At 37.4% G+C, this 20,171-nt stretch overlaps 1 protein-coding gene across 1 annotated transcript in view; it reads left to right on the forward strand.

Annotated features, from left to right (window-relative positions):
• The window catches only part of ZNF624 (zinc finger protein 624), a 20,501-nt gene extending 588 nt beyond the window's left edge, over positions 1-19,913 (forward strand). Inside the window, exons 2-6 of the mRNA XM_007462656.1 lie at positions 3,996-4,084; positions 6,530-6,595; positions 10,089-10,215; positions 10,938-11,033; positions 16,651-19,913. Coding sequence (XP_007462718.1) covers positions 3,998-4,084; positions 6,530-6,595; positions 10,089-10,215; positions 10,938-11,033; positions 16,651-18,875 — 2,601 coding nt within the window. The 5' untranslated portion in view covers positions 3,996-3,997 and the 3' untranslated portion in view covers positions 18,876-19,913. The remainder of the gene's footprint in view (positions 1-3,995; positions 4,085-6,529; positions 6,596-10,088; positions 10,216-10,937; positions 11,034-16,650) is intronic.
• Positions 19,914-20,171: the final 258 nt, after the last annotated feature.

Consider the following 20,171-nt stretch of genomic DNA (forward strand, 5'->3'; position numbering starts at 1 on the left):
CAGCTCCCCGACCAGGGAATCCAACCCCGGCCAGGGCAGTGAAAGCTCCCAGTCCGAACCACTGGACCGCCAGGGGATTCCCGCAACACAGTATTGTTAACTCTAGTCACTGTGCTGTGCATTATAGTCCCAGGACTGGCTTATTTTATACCTGGAAGTTTGTACCTTTTGACCACCTTCGCCCATTTTCCCACCTCCTCCCAACCACCAGTCTGTCTCTATGAGTCTCGGGTGTTTTGTTTTTAGGTTCCACATATAAGTGAGATTGCACGTTATTTCTGTGACTTGCTTCACCTAGCATAATGCCCTCAAGGTCCACCCATGTTGTCACAAACGGCAGGATTTCCTCCTTTTTTGTGGCTAATATTCCACTGTGGGCACGTGCGCTTTTTGTTTATGCATTCGTGCATCAGTGGACACTTAGGTGGCTTCCACGTCTTGGCTGTTGTAAATGATGCTGCAGTAACAGGGGGTGCAGATACCTTTGGGAGTTAGTGTTTTCTTTTCCTTCGGATAAATGCCCAGAAGTGGAATTGCTGGAAAATATGGTGGTTATATTTTTAATTTTTGGAGTAATCTCCATACTGTTTTCCATAATGGCTGCACCAGCTTACATTCCCACCAGTGGTGCAAAGTGTCCCCTTTGCTCCATGTTTTTGCCAACACTTGTTATGTCTTGTCTTTTTGATAACAGCCATACTGACAGGTGTGAGGTGATATCTCATTGTGGTTTTGATTTTCATTTCCCTGATGATTAGTGATGTTGAGCACCTGTTCATGTACCTGTTAGCCATCTGTATGTCCTCTTTGGAAAAATATCTATTTATCCCTGCCCATTTTTTACATCAGATTATTTGCTTTTTTGCTGTTGAGTTGTATGAGTTCTTTTTGTGTTTTGGGTATTAATCCCTTATCAGATATATGAGTTGCAAATATTTTCTCCTGTTCCATAGGTTGCCTTTTCATTTTCTGGACTTCCCTTTGCTGTGCAGAAGTTTTAGTTTGATGTAGTCCCACTTGTTTATTTTTCCTTCTGGTGCCTGAGAAGTCATTGCCAAGATTGATGTCAGGGAGTTTACTGCCTATGTTTTCTTCTAGGAGTTTTATGGTTTCAGACCTTATATTCAATTACTTAATCCATTTGGAGTTAATCTTCATGTATGGTGTAAGTTAGGGGTCCAGTTTCATTCTTTTGCAGATCGCTGTCCAGTTTCCCCAACACCATTTATTGAAGAGACTGTTCTTTCTCCATTGTATATTCTTGGCTCTGTTGTTGTAAATTAATTGTAAATTTATGTGTGGGTTTATTTCTGTACTCTATTCTGTTCTATTGATCTGTGTCTTCTCTTTCCAGTACCATACTGTTTTGATTACTCTAGCTTTGTAATATAGTTTGAAATCAGGAAGCATGATGCCTCCAGCCTTGTTCTTATTTCTCAGGATTGCTTTGACAATTTGGGGTCTCTTGTGGTTCTATACAAATTTTAGAATTACTTGTTCTACTTCTGTGAAAAATGCCTTGCAAATTTTGATGGATACTGGATCGAATCTGTAGATTGCTTTGAGTAGTATGGACAGTTTAACAACATTAGTTCTTTGAATCTATGAGCATGGAATATCTTTCCACTTAATGTCTTTAGATTTTCAATGTATACCAGCCAATCACTTCCGTGGTTAAATTTATTCCTAGGTGTTTTATTCTTTTTTTTAAGCAATTGTAAATGAGATTGATTTCTTAATTTCTCTCTGTGATAGTTCATTATTAGTGTACAGAAGCACAACAGATTTTGTATATTGATTTTATATCCTCCAACTTTACTGCGTTTGTTCACTAATTCCTACAGTTTTTGGCAGGATCTGTTAGGGGGTCCTATATATAAAATCATGTCATCTGCAAATAGTGACAATTTTAATTCTTCCTTTCTGATTTGGTTGCATTTTATTTCTTTTTCTTGCCTAATTGCTGTGTCTAGAACTTCCAATAATATGTGGGCTTCCCATAACATATATTATGTTGAGGTACATATCCTCTATACCCACTTTGTTGAGAGTTTTTATCATAAATGATGTTGAATTTTGTCAAATGCTTTTTCTAGCCCTGTTGAGAGGATCATATGATTCTTATCCTGCATGGTGTTAATGTGGTGTGTCACATTTGTTGATTTGCAAGATGTTGAACCATCCTTGCATCCCTGAAATAGATCCCACTTGATCATGGTACATTATCCTTCTAATGCATTGTTGAATTCAGTTTGCCAATATTTTTTGAGGATTTTTGTATCAGTGTTCATCAAGGATATTGGCCTATAATTTTCTTTTCTTGTAGTACCCTTGCTTGGTTTTGGTATCAGGGTAATGCTGGCTTCATAAAATGAGTTTGGAAGTGTTCCCTTCTGTTTTTTGGAAGAGTTTGAGCAGGATTGGTATTTTTTAAACATCTGGTAGAATTCACCAGTGAAGCCATATGGTCCTGGACTTTTGTTGATTGGGAGAGTTTTGATTACTGATTCAATCTCCTTACTAGTGATCAGTCTGTTAGGTTTTCTATTTCTTCATGAGTCAGTTTTGGTAGGTTGTCTGTTTCTAGGAATTTATCTATTTCTTCTGGGTTGTCCAATTTATTGGAATGATCTGTTTTAGATCAGTGTGTCTTAAACTTCAATGTGTGCATATGAATCACCTAGAGATCTTAACAAAAGGCTGATTCTGATTCGGTTGTTTCTGGAGTTGGGTCTGAGGTCTTGCACGTGTCACAAGCTCTCTGGTGGTGTTGATGCTGCTGGTCTTTATACTTCTGAGCACAGAGCTCTTGGATGTGGATTCTTTTTTTCTTTTTTTCCCCACTGGGCCGGATGTGGATTCTTAATGGAGGCAAATTGTACATATAAGGCAGGGACAGATTCAGCATAATTCGGCCTAGATTCCTTTGGGCCCCAAAAGCTCTACTGGGTAGTGAGAATGTCAAACTGTCTAAGAAACTCTTATTAAAGAGTAGAATTTCACAAGATTTGGAAAGCTCATTTCTCACTGTGCCACTGCCCTTTTATATGCCTTGCAGCATCATTCTGCAACCATGCACTTGTTAAGAGAATGTTTACTAACCTCAGGCTCTTCTTGTTTTCAAACCAAACTCAGCATCAGCAAGGCCATATCTTTAACCAAAGACAGAAGGCAGAATCAATGCCTGGGGTATCTGAACAAGATATCTGCCACCCTGTTTCTCCACAGTGTAAAGCCTTTATTAGGCATATAACTATTTTCAGTATGAAACAACTACTGCTCAGTGCTTTGTGCATTGGATTCCACTTTCTCTTATATCATTATTGTTATCCCTACTTCTTTTCTATTTGGGTTTGCCTGATATAGAAAGGATAGATAAAGATCTATTTGAATATGCGATTGAGAGAGGCATGTACAAGACTTCTAATATCTTTTAAGTTTGGAGTTGTGGTGTTCTCTTTAAATGGAGCAGAGGCCTGTGGAAGTTTTAGTGAGTTCTCTCTTCCGAGGAAGGATGGGAAGAAAGAGATTACTGGATTATTCCACTGTTAGAGGAGGCGGTGGTTGTGGCAAGGGAAGATGGAATTGTTTTCTTTCCCAGCAAGTTGAGGTAGTGGGGCAGGCGTGGCCTGGAACTAGACTGATCTGGGACCCTACACAGCTTGGGTAAAATATCAGTAGTCTAGTTTTCCTAAGCCTCAGTTTCCTCACCGGTGGAACGGGAATTAGTTTCCATTGGGTGATGTGACGGTCAAGTGAGAAAGTAGTTTCAAAGCTCCTTGTACAGTGTCTGATCTGCCAGCTATAACTACATTTCGTGGTATTAAAATCTCAAGCTCTACACTGGTTAAGAATCATATTTCCTCGCCGATCGCGCAGGTTAATCTTGTGTTCTTTAGCAAAGTCATACTTATTTGTAATGTCAGCGTTTCAACTTGGTAAGTGTGAGATTTCCAAGGCAGGATTGGTTTTCATGGCTTATTTCTCTTTCTTAGATATGTCTTTGCAGGACTCCTGTCTTTCCAGAGAGGGGAGCCCAGAGGAAGAGATTATGGCTGCTGTGGTTTTTTCAGTTGGACCTCTGGTAAGTTGAGGTTTCCTCTGCTTCTGACCTGTTGTCCTGCTTTGAAAGGACGACTACTTTTCCTGAAGTCATATGACTTGACCTCACCCACACTCCCTTTGGTAACTGAATCAAGTTGTTTGCTCCATGAAAATTTGGTTCATCATAGTAAAGCTTGTAATCTATGGGAAGATTCACTATGCATATTGAAACAAGTATCAAGACACGTAATCTTGCAGAAAAAATCTGTGCTATCTTTAGATATGATAGGCAGTCTGGAAAATTTACTTATGATGTTAACTTTGTATTGTTCCCAGGAAATTTCAGTTATTTATGGGGTAGTAGAATGGAATATTTTCCAGTTGGAAAATTTTGTTTAGGAAATTTTGAGCAAAACAATACATGTGCATCCACACACACACCCTTAATTCATAGGGACCATTTCCCTTGTGCCCACTCTTAGTGTTCTTTTCTACCCATTAAGAAATGATCAAGCTTAATAGATGACATGGGGAGAAAGAAGATGTTTAAGACACAGTGCTTGGCTGTAGGGTGCTTACAGTCTCACTGAGGTAAGGCATACAAAAGAAATAGTTACATAATTTATTTAGGTGAATGATAGTTACTGAGCAGTATGATAAAGTTGATGAGTGCTTTTGTAAGGAAAGAAATGGGATATTAGTATGGGCTGAATCGGTCATGGAAAGCTCATGAGGATGGTTAGATTTAAGCTGGTACCCAATTACAAGTGGGATTTAAATTGTTGTAAATTATTTGTGAAGGTACTTCAGGTGAGAAGGCAAGGCTCTGAGGCAGAGAACAGTGAGTGAGCCAGTGATTCAAGATGGAAATTTGTGAAAGATAGGACGGGAATTTAGATAATTAAGCTGAATCTTTTCATGTTTCCCTGAAGACATTTAAGTGTATATATGTATGTGTGTGTGTTTGGATGTGTTTGAGGTGGGTATTAATGTGATTAAAGCTGTGTTTTAGAAGTGACTTTTTGAAGTAGGAGATTCAGAAGAAAGGTAGTACCAACAAATACAATTTGTTACAGAAATTACCCATAATAACTTGTAGTAATGATCTTTTATTTTTTTGTAGCAAGAATATAAAACATGTAAATAGTTCTTAAGACATACCCTTGAAAAGATAAATGAAAACCAAAATGTTTCACTTTATCAGTAGATCTAAAGTATTTATCTAGTATAGGCCAGATCAAACACATCTCTAATTATCAGAGGTTGAGGTTCACATCATCCTTAAGTTTTTGGAAGCTGAATATTTGTACTTTTTTTTAAATTAATATATTTATTTTTGGCTGCGTCGGGTCTTTGTTGCTGCGCACGAGCTTTCTCGAGTTGCAGCGAGTGGGGGCTACTCTTCGTTGTGGTGCGCGGGCTTCTCATTGCAGTGGCTTCTCTTGTTGCGGAGCACCGGCTCTAAGCCCGCGGGCTTCAGTAGTTGTGGCTCGCGGGCTCTAGAGCGCAGGCTCAGTAGTTGTGGCGCACCGGCTTAGTTGCTCCACGGCATGTGGGATCTTCCTGGACCAGGGCTCGAACCCGTGTTCCCTGCATTGGCAGGTGGATTTTTTTTTTTTGCGGTATGTGGGCGTCTCACTGTTGTGGCCTCTACCGTTGCGGAGCACAGGCTCCGGATGCACAGGCTCAGCGGCCATGGCCCACGGGCCCAGCCGCTCCATGGCATGTGGGATCTTCCCGGACCGGGGCACGAACCCGTGTCCCCTGCATCAGCAGGCGGACTCTCAACCACTGCACCACCAGGGAAGTCCCCTGAATATTTGTACTTTTTAAAGTAAGAACTTGAAAGGGAAGAACTAAGATAACGTTTTTCTCAATGAAATTTAATAGTTCTGTTACCCATAAATTTAAAAAATCTAAAATCAGTAAGTACTACTAGAAGTTATAGTAAAATTTCATTTCATCTATGAAATCAGGTCTTTATAGGCATATAGTGTCTAAGATTTGGAAGAAAGCAATGTTGTGAGAGGTCCCTGAAATATTCCCTGAAAGAGTACTGAGACAGGCCCCCCCCAACCCCCAGACATGATCTTTGAGTTATAGAAAACAGATGGTGTTAGTAGGTTTTGAATGTTATTCTTGAGCAAGATAGATTATTTCTGAGAAACAGATTTCATCCTCATAGGAAAAAGAATTATGTAGCATCTAAGACCCCTTATTATAAGTTTATTTTTGTTTTGATAGGTTATTTGTTAAAAGTCTCCTTTAAAAATTATGCAGTTGTATCTTTCTCAGTCTTGTGTGTGTCATTGTCTCAAATGAGGTGAAAGAAGATTATGTTTGGATGTTGCTATGGGACCTTAATTTCATCCCTGAATAAAACAGTAAAAGAGGTGATCTCACATACACCGCATCCACAGTGGACTGATGGTGCTTGCTGAGACTCTGTTGTAGGTAATAGGCATCTTATCCTGTATCCCCTTAGAGTCCTGAAGTTCCCCAGCCAAATGAAGATCTTCACCTTCAGGCAGAAGAACAAGAATTGGTAAAGGTAATACTCGGCATTGTATCTAAGGGGAATGAAGAGACGGCACCTCTTTTACTGCACTAATTCTTAATGTTCCAGCACATTGCAGGGTCACCATAAGAACCATCTTGCTCGTTAGGTGTGGTAACCCCAGGGCTGGTAGCATCATTTTGACAGATTTTATTTCTCTCAGTGGTGGCAGCCCTAATTTGACAGATGGTCACATTATAATTCCTAATGATAAAGTATCCTGTATCACATACTTCACTTCTTGCTTGCAGAGCCTCAAGGTAGCCAGAGGTGAGAGCTGAGGGCCTTCTTAGATTTTTCCTGGGGCTTAGCTCCAGATGGGAAAAGAAAACAAACGCAGTAAGTTCATTATCATTTGAGTTATGTGTGAAGTGATTAACAATATTAACAGTTTATGAACTGTCATTATCTCTCACATTAGCCATGTTTTATTATTAGTAGAATTATATAAAACATGCTTCACAAACTTTAAGGTCCTAATAAATAAAAAGATTTAAACAATTTGATAAGCATACATATCTGTATGGCAGAAAAACACTCCAGAGGAAATCTGTTTCTTCTGATACAGAGCATACCTTAGCCAAATACAGTCTAACTTGAGACCTTTGCCTGATAAGTCAGCTAAGTAGGGTTCTTAATTTACCAGATCATAGAGTATAGTGGTTATGAGTTTGAATTTTGGAACCAAACTGCCTGGATTTGAATCGAGAGTTTGTGTCTTCTGTGAACTTAGGCAAGGCACCAACCTCTCGATGCCTCACTTTCCTTATCTGTAAATAGCACCTTCCTTATTGTGAGGATTCAATCATTACATTAAAAGCCTTCATATCAGTACCTGACAAATAATATGAACCATACTTACACAAAAGTAGAGGGAATAGTTTGATGAATCCCATTGAACCTTCAACACTTAACACCCATGGCAATCATATTTCATCTGTAATACTACCCTCCCTCACTGGTTATTTTGAAGCAAATCCAAGACATTATGTAATCTTATCTATAAATATTTCATTATACATCTGTAACAGATTTTTTTAGTTTTAAGTATAATACCATAATTACAGCTAAAACATGAACAGTAAGCTTTAATATTATCACATATTAATTTGGTATTTGTTTCCCCAGTTGAGTCATATTAGCTGATATTGTCTCTTAGGTCACTTTTAATCTAGAGGTTTCCCCCTCCCTCTTTTTTTCCCTTTGTAATCATTTATTGAAGAAACCAAGTCATTTGTATTTTAGAGCTGTGATGTCCAATACAAGAGCCACTAGCCACATGTGGCTGTTGAGTACCTGAAATGTGACTAGTTCAAGTTGAGATGTACTGTTAACTTAAAATACACATCATATTTCAAACACTTAACACAAAAAATAATGTAAATTATCTCATTAATAATTTTTGTATTGATTGCATGTTGAAATTATATTTTGTACATATTAGACTAACTAAAATATATTATTAAAACTAATTTCACCTGTTTCTTTTTATTTTTAATGTGACTACTAGAAAATTTAAAATTCCATTTGTGACTTGCATTATATTTATGTTGGACAGCATTGATTTAGGATTTGTCACAATATGGATTTTATTTATTGCATCCCCATGGGGTTTTTTTTAACATGCACTTCTGTCTCCTGTATTTCCTTTATATTGTTAGTTAAATCTAGAGGCTTGATCAGATTCAGATTTTGATTTTTAAAAAAATTTTTGGCATTGGTTATTTCATATTTCTGGTATCTACTACCAGAAGCTACATAATGCCTAGTTGAAGCCTCTTTGGTGTGTTAGCAGCCACTGATAATCCTTTAATTCATTAGAGGTAGCAAAATGGTGATATTCTAATTTTTTCATCCCATGTTCACATATTAGCTGGAGTACTTCCATAAAGAGAAACCTCCCCTCATAAACCATCTGATTACATTTTATTACTGTGCAAACTATATGTATTTTGCATAGGAAAAGAAGGGTAAAGGGTTAATTCTTTCTCTTTATTTACCAGTTTCCAGGCATTCTCCGAAGATGATCAATGAGTATCCTTAGAGTTTTATAGTGAAATCATAATTTTAAATGTATTAGATATTTTTGAAGTCCACTACAGTTATTGTTCTTATGGATGTTCAAATTGTCCCATCTTTGGCCAGTGAGAGCCTCTTGAAGTTGTCTCGCAAGTCTCAGACGTGATCCTAGTACTAGTCTTTGATGGTTTCCTTACTTTTTATTTATTTATTTATTTATTTATTATTTTTTGCGGTACACGGGCCTCTCACTGCTGTGGCCTCTCCCGTTGCGGAGCACAGGCTCCGGACGCACAGGCTCAGCGGCCATGGCTCACTGGCCCAGCCGCTCCACGGCATGTGGGATCTTCCGGGACCGGGGCACAAACCCGTGTTCCCTGCATCGGCAGGCGGACTCTCAACCCCTGCGCCACCAGGGAAGCCCCCTTGCTTTTTATTTTGACAGAAAGTTCCAAGCCCTGGTTTCTTGTAGCGGAAAGTAATCTGTAGGGGCCACAGTCTAGACTGCATAATGGTACCTTTTTGGTTATTGTTTCTAGACCTATTGAGTGGACGAAGATAGGAAGTATGTGGCCTGTTTTCCTTAAAATACTTCATGAGTTTATACTGATATTTCCCATGCAATTTTGGATTGTACATAATCTCATTGATGTTACATTTATATCTTCTTTCTCCCATGTCAAATTTATTAGTTCTCAATGATATCAATACTAATTTGCTTTATCCAACACTACACACGCAACAGTTACAAAATAACATTTCCATCACTGCCACCAACAATAATGATTTTTTACTGAAAATGTGTTGTTTAGTTTTTTACAGTTCTTTTTCTCCTCAGGATATATCTCACAAGAGATATACAGAAAAATTACTATGTTTTAAAGATACTCAAAATAGTTCCTCTCTGATGAATGTGTATGCTACCACCTGGTTTCATTTTACTTTTAATATTTAGAAATTGCTTTTTTATTTAGTTTTTCTTTTATAATAATATATTTACATGGTTCAAAAGTCAAATCTAAAAAACAAGAAATATTCAAGGGAATCTAGCTTCTATTCCGGTCCTCTTCACTCTGTTTCCCCCTCCCTCCAATAGATAACCAACCATTAAAACAATTTTATGGCTCATTCTTTGATTTTTTTTTACAAGCATATATACATATATTTTATATCCTGACCAGAGAAGCTCCCCAAAGTCCCACGATTTCTTATTTTTCTCTCTCAGATAAATAGCTTATAATATTCTATATCTACAATCTGAATGATAAACTGTGTCTTTTATTAAGCCATATTTTATAGAATAGAGCTGAAAAAGAGGATATTATACATAAGGCAGGATTCTGAGGGAGAAAAGATGATTTGGCTGGAAACTACTAGTTTTCTAGTTTTCTTCCCCAGTTTTGTATGTATTAATCTGCCTAATAGGTCTAACTGTACAGTCCCTGAGTGATCTCTGTATTTATTTTAGGAATCAGTGACATTTAAAGATGTGGCTATAGACTTCACATTGGAAGAGTGGAGGTTGATGGACCCTACACAGAGGAAACTGCACAAGGATGTGATGCTAGAGAATTATAGGAATCTTGTCTCCTTGGGTAAGGGTAACCTCCAGGTTTATGTATCTGCCCACTGGGCCAGGTTTACTGAAGATACAGACCCTCTAAAGTACTTAACTGAATTTTGGGTTAGAATTTAAGCATTAAAATCTCATAATCTTAGGGGCATATTGTTGGGAGTTATGCTGTCTCTTGCTCTTAACTCAGTGGTTCGCCCATTGTAGAGTAAGAAATACATATTTCATTGGAATCTTGGAGACTATTGACAGTCCCTCCTATTTAGGACTGTTTTTTCTAGTCACTTCCATAAGATTTATCAGTGCCTCTAGAAAGAAAGGAACAAATATGTCTATTTTCTTTCTAAACTTAGATTATCCCCAAACCTGGGATCATCATGTTGAGCTTCTTTGAGGTACCTTTGTAGTTCTCTACAACACTGCTGTACACTAGAGTGTTCTCCTGTGATGGGAATGTTTTGTACTTGTGCTTTCCAGTGTAGCAGGCTCTACACTGTGGCTGTTGAGAATTTGAAATCTGGCTAGTCCAACTGAAGAATTGAATTTTAAATTTTATACAGTTTTAACTAACTTAAATTCAGAATTAAATATCCGTAGGTGGCTATTGTCAGCTGCATTGGACAGTGCACCCCTAAAACTTCTTGTAGTAACCACTCTGCACAGAAGATCAGGAGCTGAAACTGAATTTGGCCCTAGTTCTTGCTCACAGGCACAATCAAATCCTATTCATTTTTCTCTGAATAGGGCTTGCAGTTTCCAAACCAGACATGATATCTCATTTGGAGGATGGAAAAGGACCATGGGTGGTAGTGAGAGAAACTTCAAAAAACCCCTATTCAGGTGAGTTAATAAGAACCGGAGGATGAGATTTCTTTGAAGTCAGTAGGTCATGGATGGAGCAGAACATCTGAAATATTTTGAGGGGTATCTTTGCTCAAAGCTATCTCAAAGGAAAAGATTCTCCCCCTCTCTTCCTCTCTCCCTACACCTCCCTTCCTCCCTCCCTCCTGCCTTCCCTCCCTCTCTCCCTCTGTTTCCCTCTCCTTTTCCCTCTCCCGCCATCTCTGCCCTCTACTTCCAGTTCCCATCACATCCTACTTTACTTTCTTGGGAGCATGATTTTCATATTTGTTCCTTCCTTCAAATATGCATAAAATATCCCTTTCAGTCTGTCCTCTCCATTTAACCTTACACTTTTCTCATTTGTTTAACCATTATTTGATATCCCTTCCTTCATTAACTTTCCTGAAAGTGCTTTCTTAAGGATCACCACTGATTTCTAAGCTAAATCCATTGACTAATTATTTAACTTTCTTCACTTGCATGCCTGCTGAAACTTCAGAGGAACCCTCCTACTGTCCTCCAGAATCTTAACTAATTGAGAATACAAACAGTAAATCAGTTGAGAATCAAAATATAGTATTTAACCAATATCTATTAATATTAAACAATCAATATTTAATACTTATCTGTATACTGTGAACTGAGTTAAGTACTATGTCTACAGCAGTAAGATGGACCAGGTCCCTTCTCTCATGAAGATTAAATTTTGAGAAATAGATAATTGACAAGTAAATAAACAAAAGCAAGCTAAATAATGGTCATAATTACTTAGCCATGAAGATACGAAAGAGTAACTTGGATGGGGATGAGGGTGCCTCCTTCAGATAGTGTGGTCGGGGAAGGCTTCTGAGGAGGTGACACTTGAAGAGTCAGAAGAAGCCAGCCAAGACAAGAGGAGACCATTCCAGGCAGCAGAACGTAATGTACTGAGTTCTAGAAATCTGAGGAAGCTGCCTGATTGAAGCATAAGGAGAGGGAGACTGGTACAGAATAAGATAGTCAGACAGGAGACTGCCTATTCAGGACTCTGTGGACCATGGTAAGGAGAGTGGATTTTCATCAAAGTGAGTGTGAAGGCACTGAAAGGTTTTAATCAAGGATCTTTGGGAAATAACCCTGTTGATGGAAATTGAACTTAAGGGCATAAAGCAGGTAATCAGTAAAAAGGTAGTTAAAATAGCCTAGGCAGGGATGTCCCTGGTGACGCAGTGGTTAAGAATCCACCTGCCAATGCAGGGGACACGGGTTCAAGCCCTGGTCCGGGAAGATCCCACATGCCGCGGAGCAACTAAGCCTGTGAGCCACAACTACTGAGCCCATGTGCCACAGCTACTGAAGCCTGCACACCTAGAGCCCATGCTCCACAACAAGAGAAGCCACCACAATGAGAAGCCTGTGCACTGCAACAAAGAGTAGCCCCCACTTGCTGCAACTAGAGAAAGCCTGCACCACAACAAAGACCCAACACAGCCAAAAAACATTTTTTTAATTAAAAAAATAAAAAAATAGTCTAGGCAAGAGACTATAGTAACTTTGATTAGGGTGATGGTGGAGATGGAAAGGAATAATGGATTCTAGATCATTTGCATATTTTATTGTGATGCCATCCATAACTTGCACATGTGTTACATATATTATTTTTATACCTCAGATATTATATATGTATTTTTAGAGAGTGAGTGAAAGGTAAACATTGGAGATAGTTTTGATGACTCTCTAGAGAAAGCCCCCCTCCATATGAAGAGGGAAGGAGAAATGGGGCAGTGGCTGGAAGAAAGAAAGAATAAAAAAAGAAAACTTTTATTTTTGAGATGGAAGCTTTTCTGACGTGCTTAAGTGCTGGTAGGAATGATCCAGTGGAGAGGGAGAAATTGATGTTGCAAGACAAAGGTAGGGTCACTGAAGAACTAAAATGTCTGAGAAAGTGAAAAGGGATAAAATCACGAATGGAAAAGGAGAGATTTACCCTTGATAGGCAGGGAGGCCACATCTTCTACAGTAACACTAGGCAGGATGGAGAAGATGGGAGCAGATATAGGTCAACTGGTGGTGAGAAGACTGAGACATCCTATGATGATAGCTTCTTTATTCTCAATAAAATACAAAGCAAGCCCATCAGCTTACAGTGAGGACAAGAAAGAGTTGTGAGGGACTTCCCTGGTGGCACAGTGGATAAGACGCTATGTTCCCAACGCAGGGGTCCGGGTTCGATCCCTGGTCAGGGAACTAGAGCCCACATGCATGCCACAACTAAGACCCGGTGCAACCAAATAAATAAGTAAATAAATGTTTTAAAAAGAAAAAAGAAAAGAGTTGTGAGAGAGAGGAAGTTAGAAATTTCATGGAATTCACCAGGGAAACCATGTTGGCCTAAAGCTTTTATTGAGGAAGGTGTTTAATTACAGCTTCTATTACTTTCGTAGTTGTAGGACTACTCATATTTTCTATTTCTTTTTGTTTCAGTTTAATAAGTTGTATTTGTCTAGGAATTTATCTACTTAATATAAAATTTAAATTTGGGGGCATACTATGCTCTGTTTGTCTTCTAAATGACTATATGGTGGATCTGAAGGGATGTCTCCTTTTTCATTCCTGATACTAAATATTTTGTCTTCTCTCTTTTATCTTAATCAGTCTTGCTAGGATTTGTCAATCTTATTTGGCTTTTAAAAAATAATTTTTAATCCTTGCTACTGTGTTTTTGATTTCTGTTTCATTACTTCTCTTTCATTATTTTTACCTTCTTAGGGTTTAATTTGCTTATCTTTTCTAACTTCTTGAGTTGGATACTTATTGATTTTAGCCGTTCTTTTTTGCTAATGTATTTAAGGCTATAAAGACTGCCATACTTTTTTTTTTTTCTTTTTTTTTTTTTTTATAGATCTGTCTGTGTCTTAGTTCTTTAATTTTTGCTTTATGTATTTTGAAGCTGTGTTCTTAGGTAAAAACAAAGTTAGAATTGTTATATCTTTCTGGTAAATTGGATCTTTTATCATTATGAAGTGTCTTCTTTATCTTTGTTAATTGTTTTTGCCTTAAAGTCTATTTTGCCTGATACTAATATTACTATAGCATCATTCTTTTTATTGTATATATGGTATATCTTTTTTTATCTGCTTACTGTCATCTTTCATGTATCTTTGTATTTTATTTCTCTTATAATTGCATTTTGTTAAATTTTATTTTAACTAATCCGACAATCTGTATCTTCTGGAGTTTTTAATCCATTTGTACATAATACAATTATATAATGTTTAAATTTATCCTCTAACTGTGAGAGTATCTTGCCTTTTCTGTATTCTTTTTCTTCCCATTCATGCCTTCCTTTTGATTTATCATCTTTTATTTTTCTATTCCCCTTGTAATCAGTTGGTAATTATAAATTTTTAAGTTATTTGTTTAGTGGTTACAGATTTTCCCAAACAGTACAAGAATCTTGAACAGCTTATTCAGTTTAACCTCAATTACACATTATTGAAGTTATGTATTTTAATTCTATGTATGTCAGATCTCATTATTAATTTGTATGCAGTCAGTATTCATTCAGATTTACTGATGTTTCCCTTCTCTCTCTTCATTTTTTTCTTCATTTCTGAACTTTTACCTAGGATTATTTTTCTTCTGCTTAAAGAATGCCCTTTAATATTCTCCTTTATTCGGATCTGCTGGTGTTATATTTTCTCCATTTTTCTTTTTGCCTAAAAAAATATTCCTGTCACCTTAATTGAATTGGACATTTAAATGAGCTGGGTTTTAGTCCTTGGGTTCTAGAGTTTTCTTTTTTGGTGACCCTGAATTCAAATCTTTGTCTAGCCCTGTGAATCCATTGAAAGTTCTACTTACCTTGAGCTTTAAAGTCATAAAGCCATTTTACTAACCACAGAATATTTTGATTCAATTTTTTAAAAAACATTTAGATATGATTACCTGGAAATAAATTAGAAACTTATAAGAAGTTTAAAAGTGTTTTAAAAAGTAAAATATTAAGTTCACATATACAAATTGTTAGACCATGACCCCCCAGTATAATTGTTTAAGAAAATTTTGAAACTGTCAGAAATGTTCTAAAGACCCATAAAAAGGTTACAAAACTACCCTTGATAATAGTAATTATCACTATTTGTAATATTCACAACTGTATTAATTTTGACTTTGTTCAACCTACTTTCTGAAAACAAAGTGTCTTCTTCCACAAATGTTCTATAAAAAGTTACATATAGAAAAGGATATTTTTTAAAGGAATGTGTGTATATATATATGTATATGTATAACTGAATCACTTTGCTGTACAGCAGTAATTAACACAACATTGTAAATCAACTATACTTCAATATAAATAAATAAATAAATTTTTTTAAATACAAAATAATCTACTAAATCAAAAGAAAAAAATAGGTACATATAAAGACTTGAAAAAGCTATTCTGACAGGGAAATTTGAGAAAGCCCTCACGAAAAAGCTACTGAACAGGGCTTCCCTGGTGGCACAGTGGTTAAGAATCTGCCTTAAATAAATAAATTTTTTTAAATACAAAATAATCTACTAAATCAAAAGAAAAAAATAGGTACATATAAAGACTTGAAAAAGCTATTCTGACAGGGAAATTTGAGAAAGCCCTCACGAAAAAGCTACTGAACAGGGCTTCCCTGGTGGCACAGTGGTTAAGAATCTGCCTGCCAAAGCAGGGGACACGGGTTCAAGCCTTGGTCCTGGAAGATCCCACATGCCACAGAACAACTAAGCCTGTGCACCACAACTACTGAGCCTGCACTCTAGAGTCCGTGAGCCACAGCTATTGAGCCCACTTGCCACAACTACTGAAACCCATGCACCCAGAGCCCATGCTCCGCAACAAGAGAAGCCACCGCAGTGAGAAATCTGCACACTGCAACAAAGAGTAGCTCCCACTCGCCGCAACTAGAGAAAACCCATGCACAGCAGCAAAGACCCAATGCAGCCAAAAATAAATAAAATAAAATAAATTTTTAAAAAATAGTGAACAAATAGCGAGAACAAGTAGAAAGTATTATTTAGGGTGAATATCTGGTTTGTGGAGTAAGTGGAAAGCAAGGAAGTAGTTACAACTTAGGAAGAATGCTCTCTAAAGAATTTGACTCTAAAACGAATGAGAGGGCTTCCCTGGTGGCGCAGTGGTTGAGTCCACCTGCCGATGCAGGGGACACGGGTTCGTGCCGCGGAGCGGCTGGGCCCGTGAGCCACGGCCGCTGGGCCTGCGCGTCCGGAGCCTGTGCTCCACAGCGGGAGAGGCCACAGCAGTGAGAGGCCCGCATACCGCATAAAATAAAAGAAAATAAAATAAAAAACTAAAACGAATGAGAAAAGGAGGAAATATTTGAGAAACTTGGATTGTACAAGGGTTACCACAAATGAATTTTTTTTAATAGGATAAAAACTCCTTGAATTTACTGCTTTGGTTCTTTGCTCAATCAGCCTTCCTTAATGCAGTCTCCTCGTTCCTAGAAAAGGCAATTTGCAAGCAGTTAAAAACATATATTCATTATCAATTCAAGCTTCACTTCTGTTTTCCTGTTTAGTGTGATGTCCTCAACCTAGGAAATAGGAGTCATTTGATTTCTCTCTTTTTTCCTCCCAGAGTTGGAGACCAAACCTACAACTAAGAATGCTATACCAACAGAGAATATTTCTGAAGAATGTTTATCACAGGAGACCATAGTAGAGAAACTCATAGAGAATGGTCTATGGGACACCAAAATGGGAGGATTATGGAAATGGAGTGACAGGATATTGAGATTGCAAGATAGTCAAGAAAGTCATTTGAGTCAAAGAATAGTTAAACACAAGAAAATTCCCACTCTTCAAAAAGGCTTTAGATTTGGATCTGTTCTTTTTCCAGAACCAGGAGTTATCACAGAAGAGCCCCACAGCAAATACCAAACACATGAGGAAAATTTTACAGAGAATTTAGATTTGATTACAGACACCCATCTGGGGAAGAAAATGTGCAAGGATACAGAAGGCAACAAAGTCATAAGCCCTGCTTCAGAACTCACTTTAGAGAAAAAAAACAATAATAAAGAAAAACCCTATAAATGTAGTACATGTGAAAAGGCCTTCCGTTATAGGTCATTACTCATTCAACATCAGAGAACTCACACTAAAGAAAAACCTTATGAATGTAATGAATGTGGGAAAATGTTCAGCCAGCCTTCATATCTTAGTCAACATAAAAAAATTCACACTGGAGAAAAGCCCTATAAATGTAATGAATGTGGAAAGGCCTTCATTGCTTCTTCATCCCTTATGGTGCATCAGAGAATTCATACTAAGGAGAAACCTTATCAGTGCAATGTCTGTGGAAAATCTTTCAGCCAGTGTGCCCGCCTTAATCAACACCAGAGAATTCAAACTGGAGAGAAGCCCTATAAATGTAGTGAATGTGGGAAAGCTTTTGGTGATAAATCAAAACTTGCAAGACATCAGGAAACTCACAATGGAGAAAAACCCTACAAATGTAATGATTGTGGGAAAGCCTTTAGGAATAAGTCATATCTTAGTGTACATCAGAAGACCCATACTGAAGAGAAACCATATAAATGCATTGAGTGTGGGAAATCTTTCAAGAATACCACAATCTTTAATGTTCATCAGAGAATTCATACTGGAGAGAAACCCTTTAGATGTAATGAGTGTGGGAAAGCCTATAGAAGTAATTCAAGCCTTATTGTACATATAAGAACTCATACTGGGGAAAAACCCTATGAATGTAATGAATGTGGGAAAGCATTCAATCGTATAGCAAATTTCACAGAACATCAGAGGATTCATACAGGAGAAAAACCCTATAAATGTAATGAATGTGGGAAAGCATTCATTAATTATTCATGCCTTACTGTACACCACAGAATGCATACAGGAGAGAAACCTTATAAATGTAATGAATGTGGAAAGGCCTTCATGCGTTCTTCATCTCTAATTATACATCAGCGAATTCATACTGAGGAGAAACCTTATCTCTGTAATGAATGTGGGGAATCTTTCAGAATAAAATCACACTTAACTGTACATCAGAGGATTCATACTGGAGAGAAACCATATAAATGTACGGACTGTGAGAGGGCATTTACCAAGATGGTAAATCTCAAGGAGCACCAGAAAATTCATACTGGTGTGAAACCCTACAACTGCTATGATTGTGGAAAATCCTTCAGAACTAAGTCATACCTTATTGTACATCAAAGGACCCATACTGGAGAAAAACCATATAAGTGTAATGAATGTGAGAAAGCTTTCACTAATACATCACAGCTTACTGTGCATCAAAGAAGGCATACTGGAGAAAAACCCTATAAATGTAATGAGTGTGGGAAGGTTTTCACAAGTAACTCAGGGTTTAATACCCACCAAAGGACACATACCGGGGAGAAACCATTTAAATGTAATGACTGTGGCAAAGCATTTAGCCAGATGGTACATGTCACAGAACATCAGAAAATCCATAGTGGAGAGAAACCCTATAAATGTGATGTCTGTGGAAAAGCCTTCAGGAGAGGTTCATACCTTACAGTGCATTGGAGAACACATACTGGAGAAAAGCCCTATACATGTAAGGAATGTGGGAAAGGTTGTATTACTCTGTCACAGCTAACTCTACATCAGAGAATTCATACTGGGGAGAGGCCCTATAGATGTGAAGAATGTGGAAAAGCCTTCAGAACTAACTCAGACTTCACTGTACATCTGAGGATGCACACTGGAGAAAAACCCTATAAATGTAGTGAGTGTGGAAAAGCCTTTAGGAGTAGCTCAAGCCTTACTGTACATCAAAGAATACATCAGAGAGAAGCTCAATTAATATAGAGGACAGTAAATTATCATCCAGATATGACAAGAATCTTATAAACTGTATATTTTATGAATGTGGGAAAATGTTCAGGAGCAATTTGCCAGAAAGTACACACTTCATAAATATAAGAATGTAGAAAAGCAATTGGTCATATTAAATCTTAGAAGTTATAAGAAAATTCATAATAAAAAGGGCAAATGAAAGCCTTCATCCAAATTTCATATTTTATTCATTTAACTAATTATCGTCAATGAATTGCCTATTTTTTTGCCGATTTTCTTATTGGTTTATATTTCTTATAAATCTGGAGGTGCTCTTAATATATTTGAGATATCATTTGACATATGTGTTGCAAATGTTTTTCTTAACCTAGTATTTGTTTTTGTACTTTTTTATGTAGTAAAAGATTTTTAAGTCTTTAATTTTTCATAGTAAAATATTTACATCTTTTCTTTTTTATATTCTTTATTTACTCTTTTAGTAATCCCCAGGTTATATATAGTCTCCTAAATTTGTTTCTAATATTCTGATAATTTTATTTTTTACATTGAAGTTTTAATCCATCTGGACTAGATGGCTCTTCATAGAAGAACAACTCCAGATGCATTAACCTATGAAAATATTATGAACCTAAATAAACAATACTCAGGGAAACGCGAATTGAAACAACCAATGATATGTTACTTCCACTTCATGGAGTTGGCAAAAATTAAGAGATCTTTTGCTAGTGGAGTTTGGCAAACCATATACTCTTACCAAATGGTTATATCAACTTATATTTCCACCAGCAATCCAGCGGTATATATTTTTTTAATTCTTAAGTAAAATTTTAAAAGCACTTTGACCCAGCAGTCTCACTTTTGGGGAATCTGCCCCGCAGAAATAATAGCATCAGTGCAAAAGCATATGTATAAATAAGGATGTTTATTAAAGTATTGTTTGTAGAGACAAAGAAGAAACCTAACTGGAGACAAAATGAATGCCAATTAATAGGGGAATGGGTGAATAAATTGTGATATAGCCATACCATGGAAAAGTATGAGAGTAATTTTTTTTTTTTTTTTTTTTTTTTTTGGTGTTACGTGGGCCTCTCACTGCTGTGGCCTCTCCCGTTGCGGAGCACAGGCTCCGGACGCGCAGGCTCAGTGGCCATGGCTCACGGGCCCAGCCGCTCCGCGGCATGTGGGATCCTCCCGGACTGGGGCACGAACCCGTGTCCCCTGCATTGGCAGGCGGACTCCCAACCACTGCGCCACCAGGGAAGCCCCGAGAGTAATTTTTAGAATGAGTTATAGCTACACTAGTTGACT

Source organism: Lipotes vexillifer, unplaced genomic scaffold (assembly GCF_000442215.2).
Source record: "Lipotes vexillifer unplaced genomic scaffold, Lipotes_vexillifer_v1.1 scaffold982, whole genome shotgun sequence".
Lineage (NCBI taxonomy): Eukaryota > Metazoa > Chordata > Mammalia > Artiodactyla > Lipotidae > Lipotes > Lipotes vexillifer.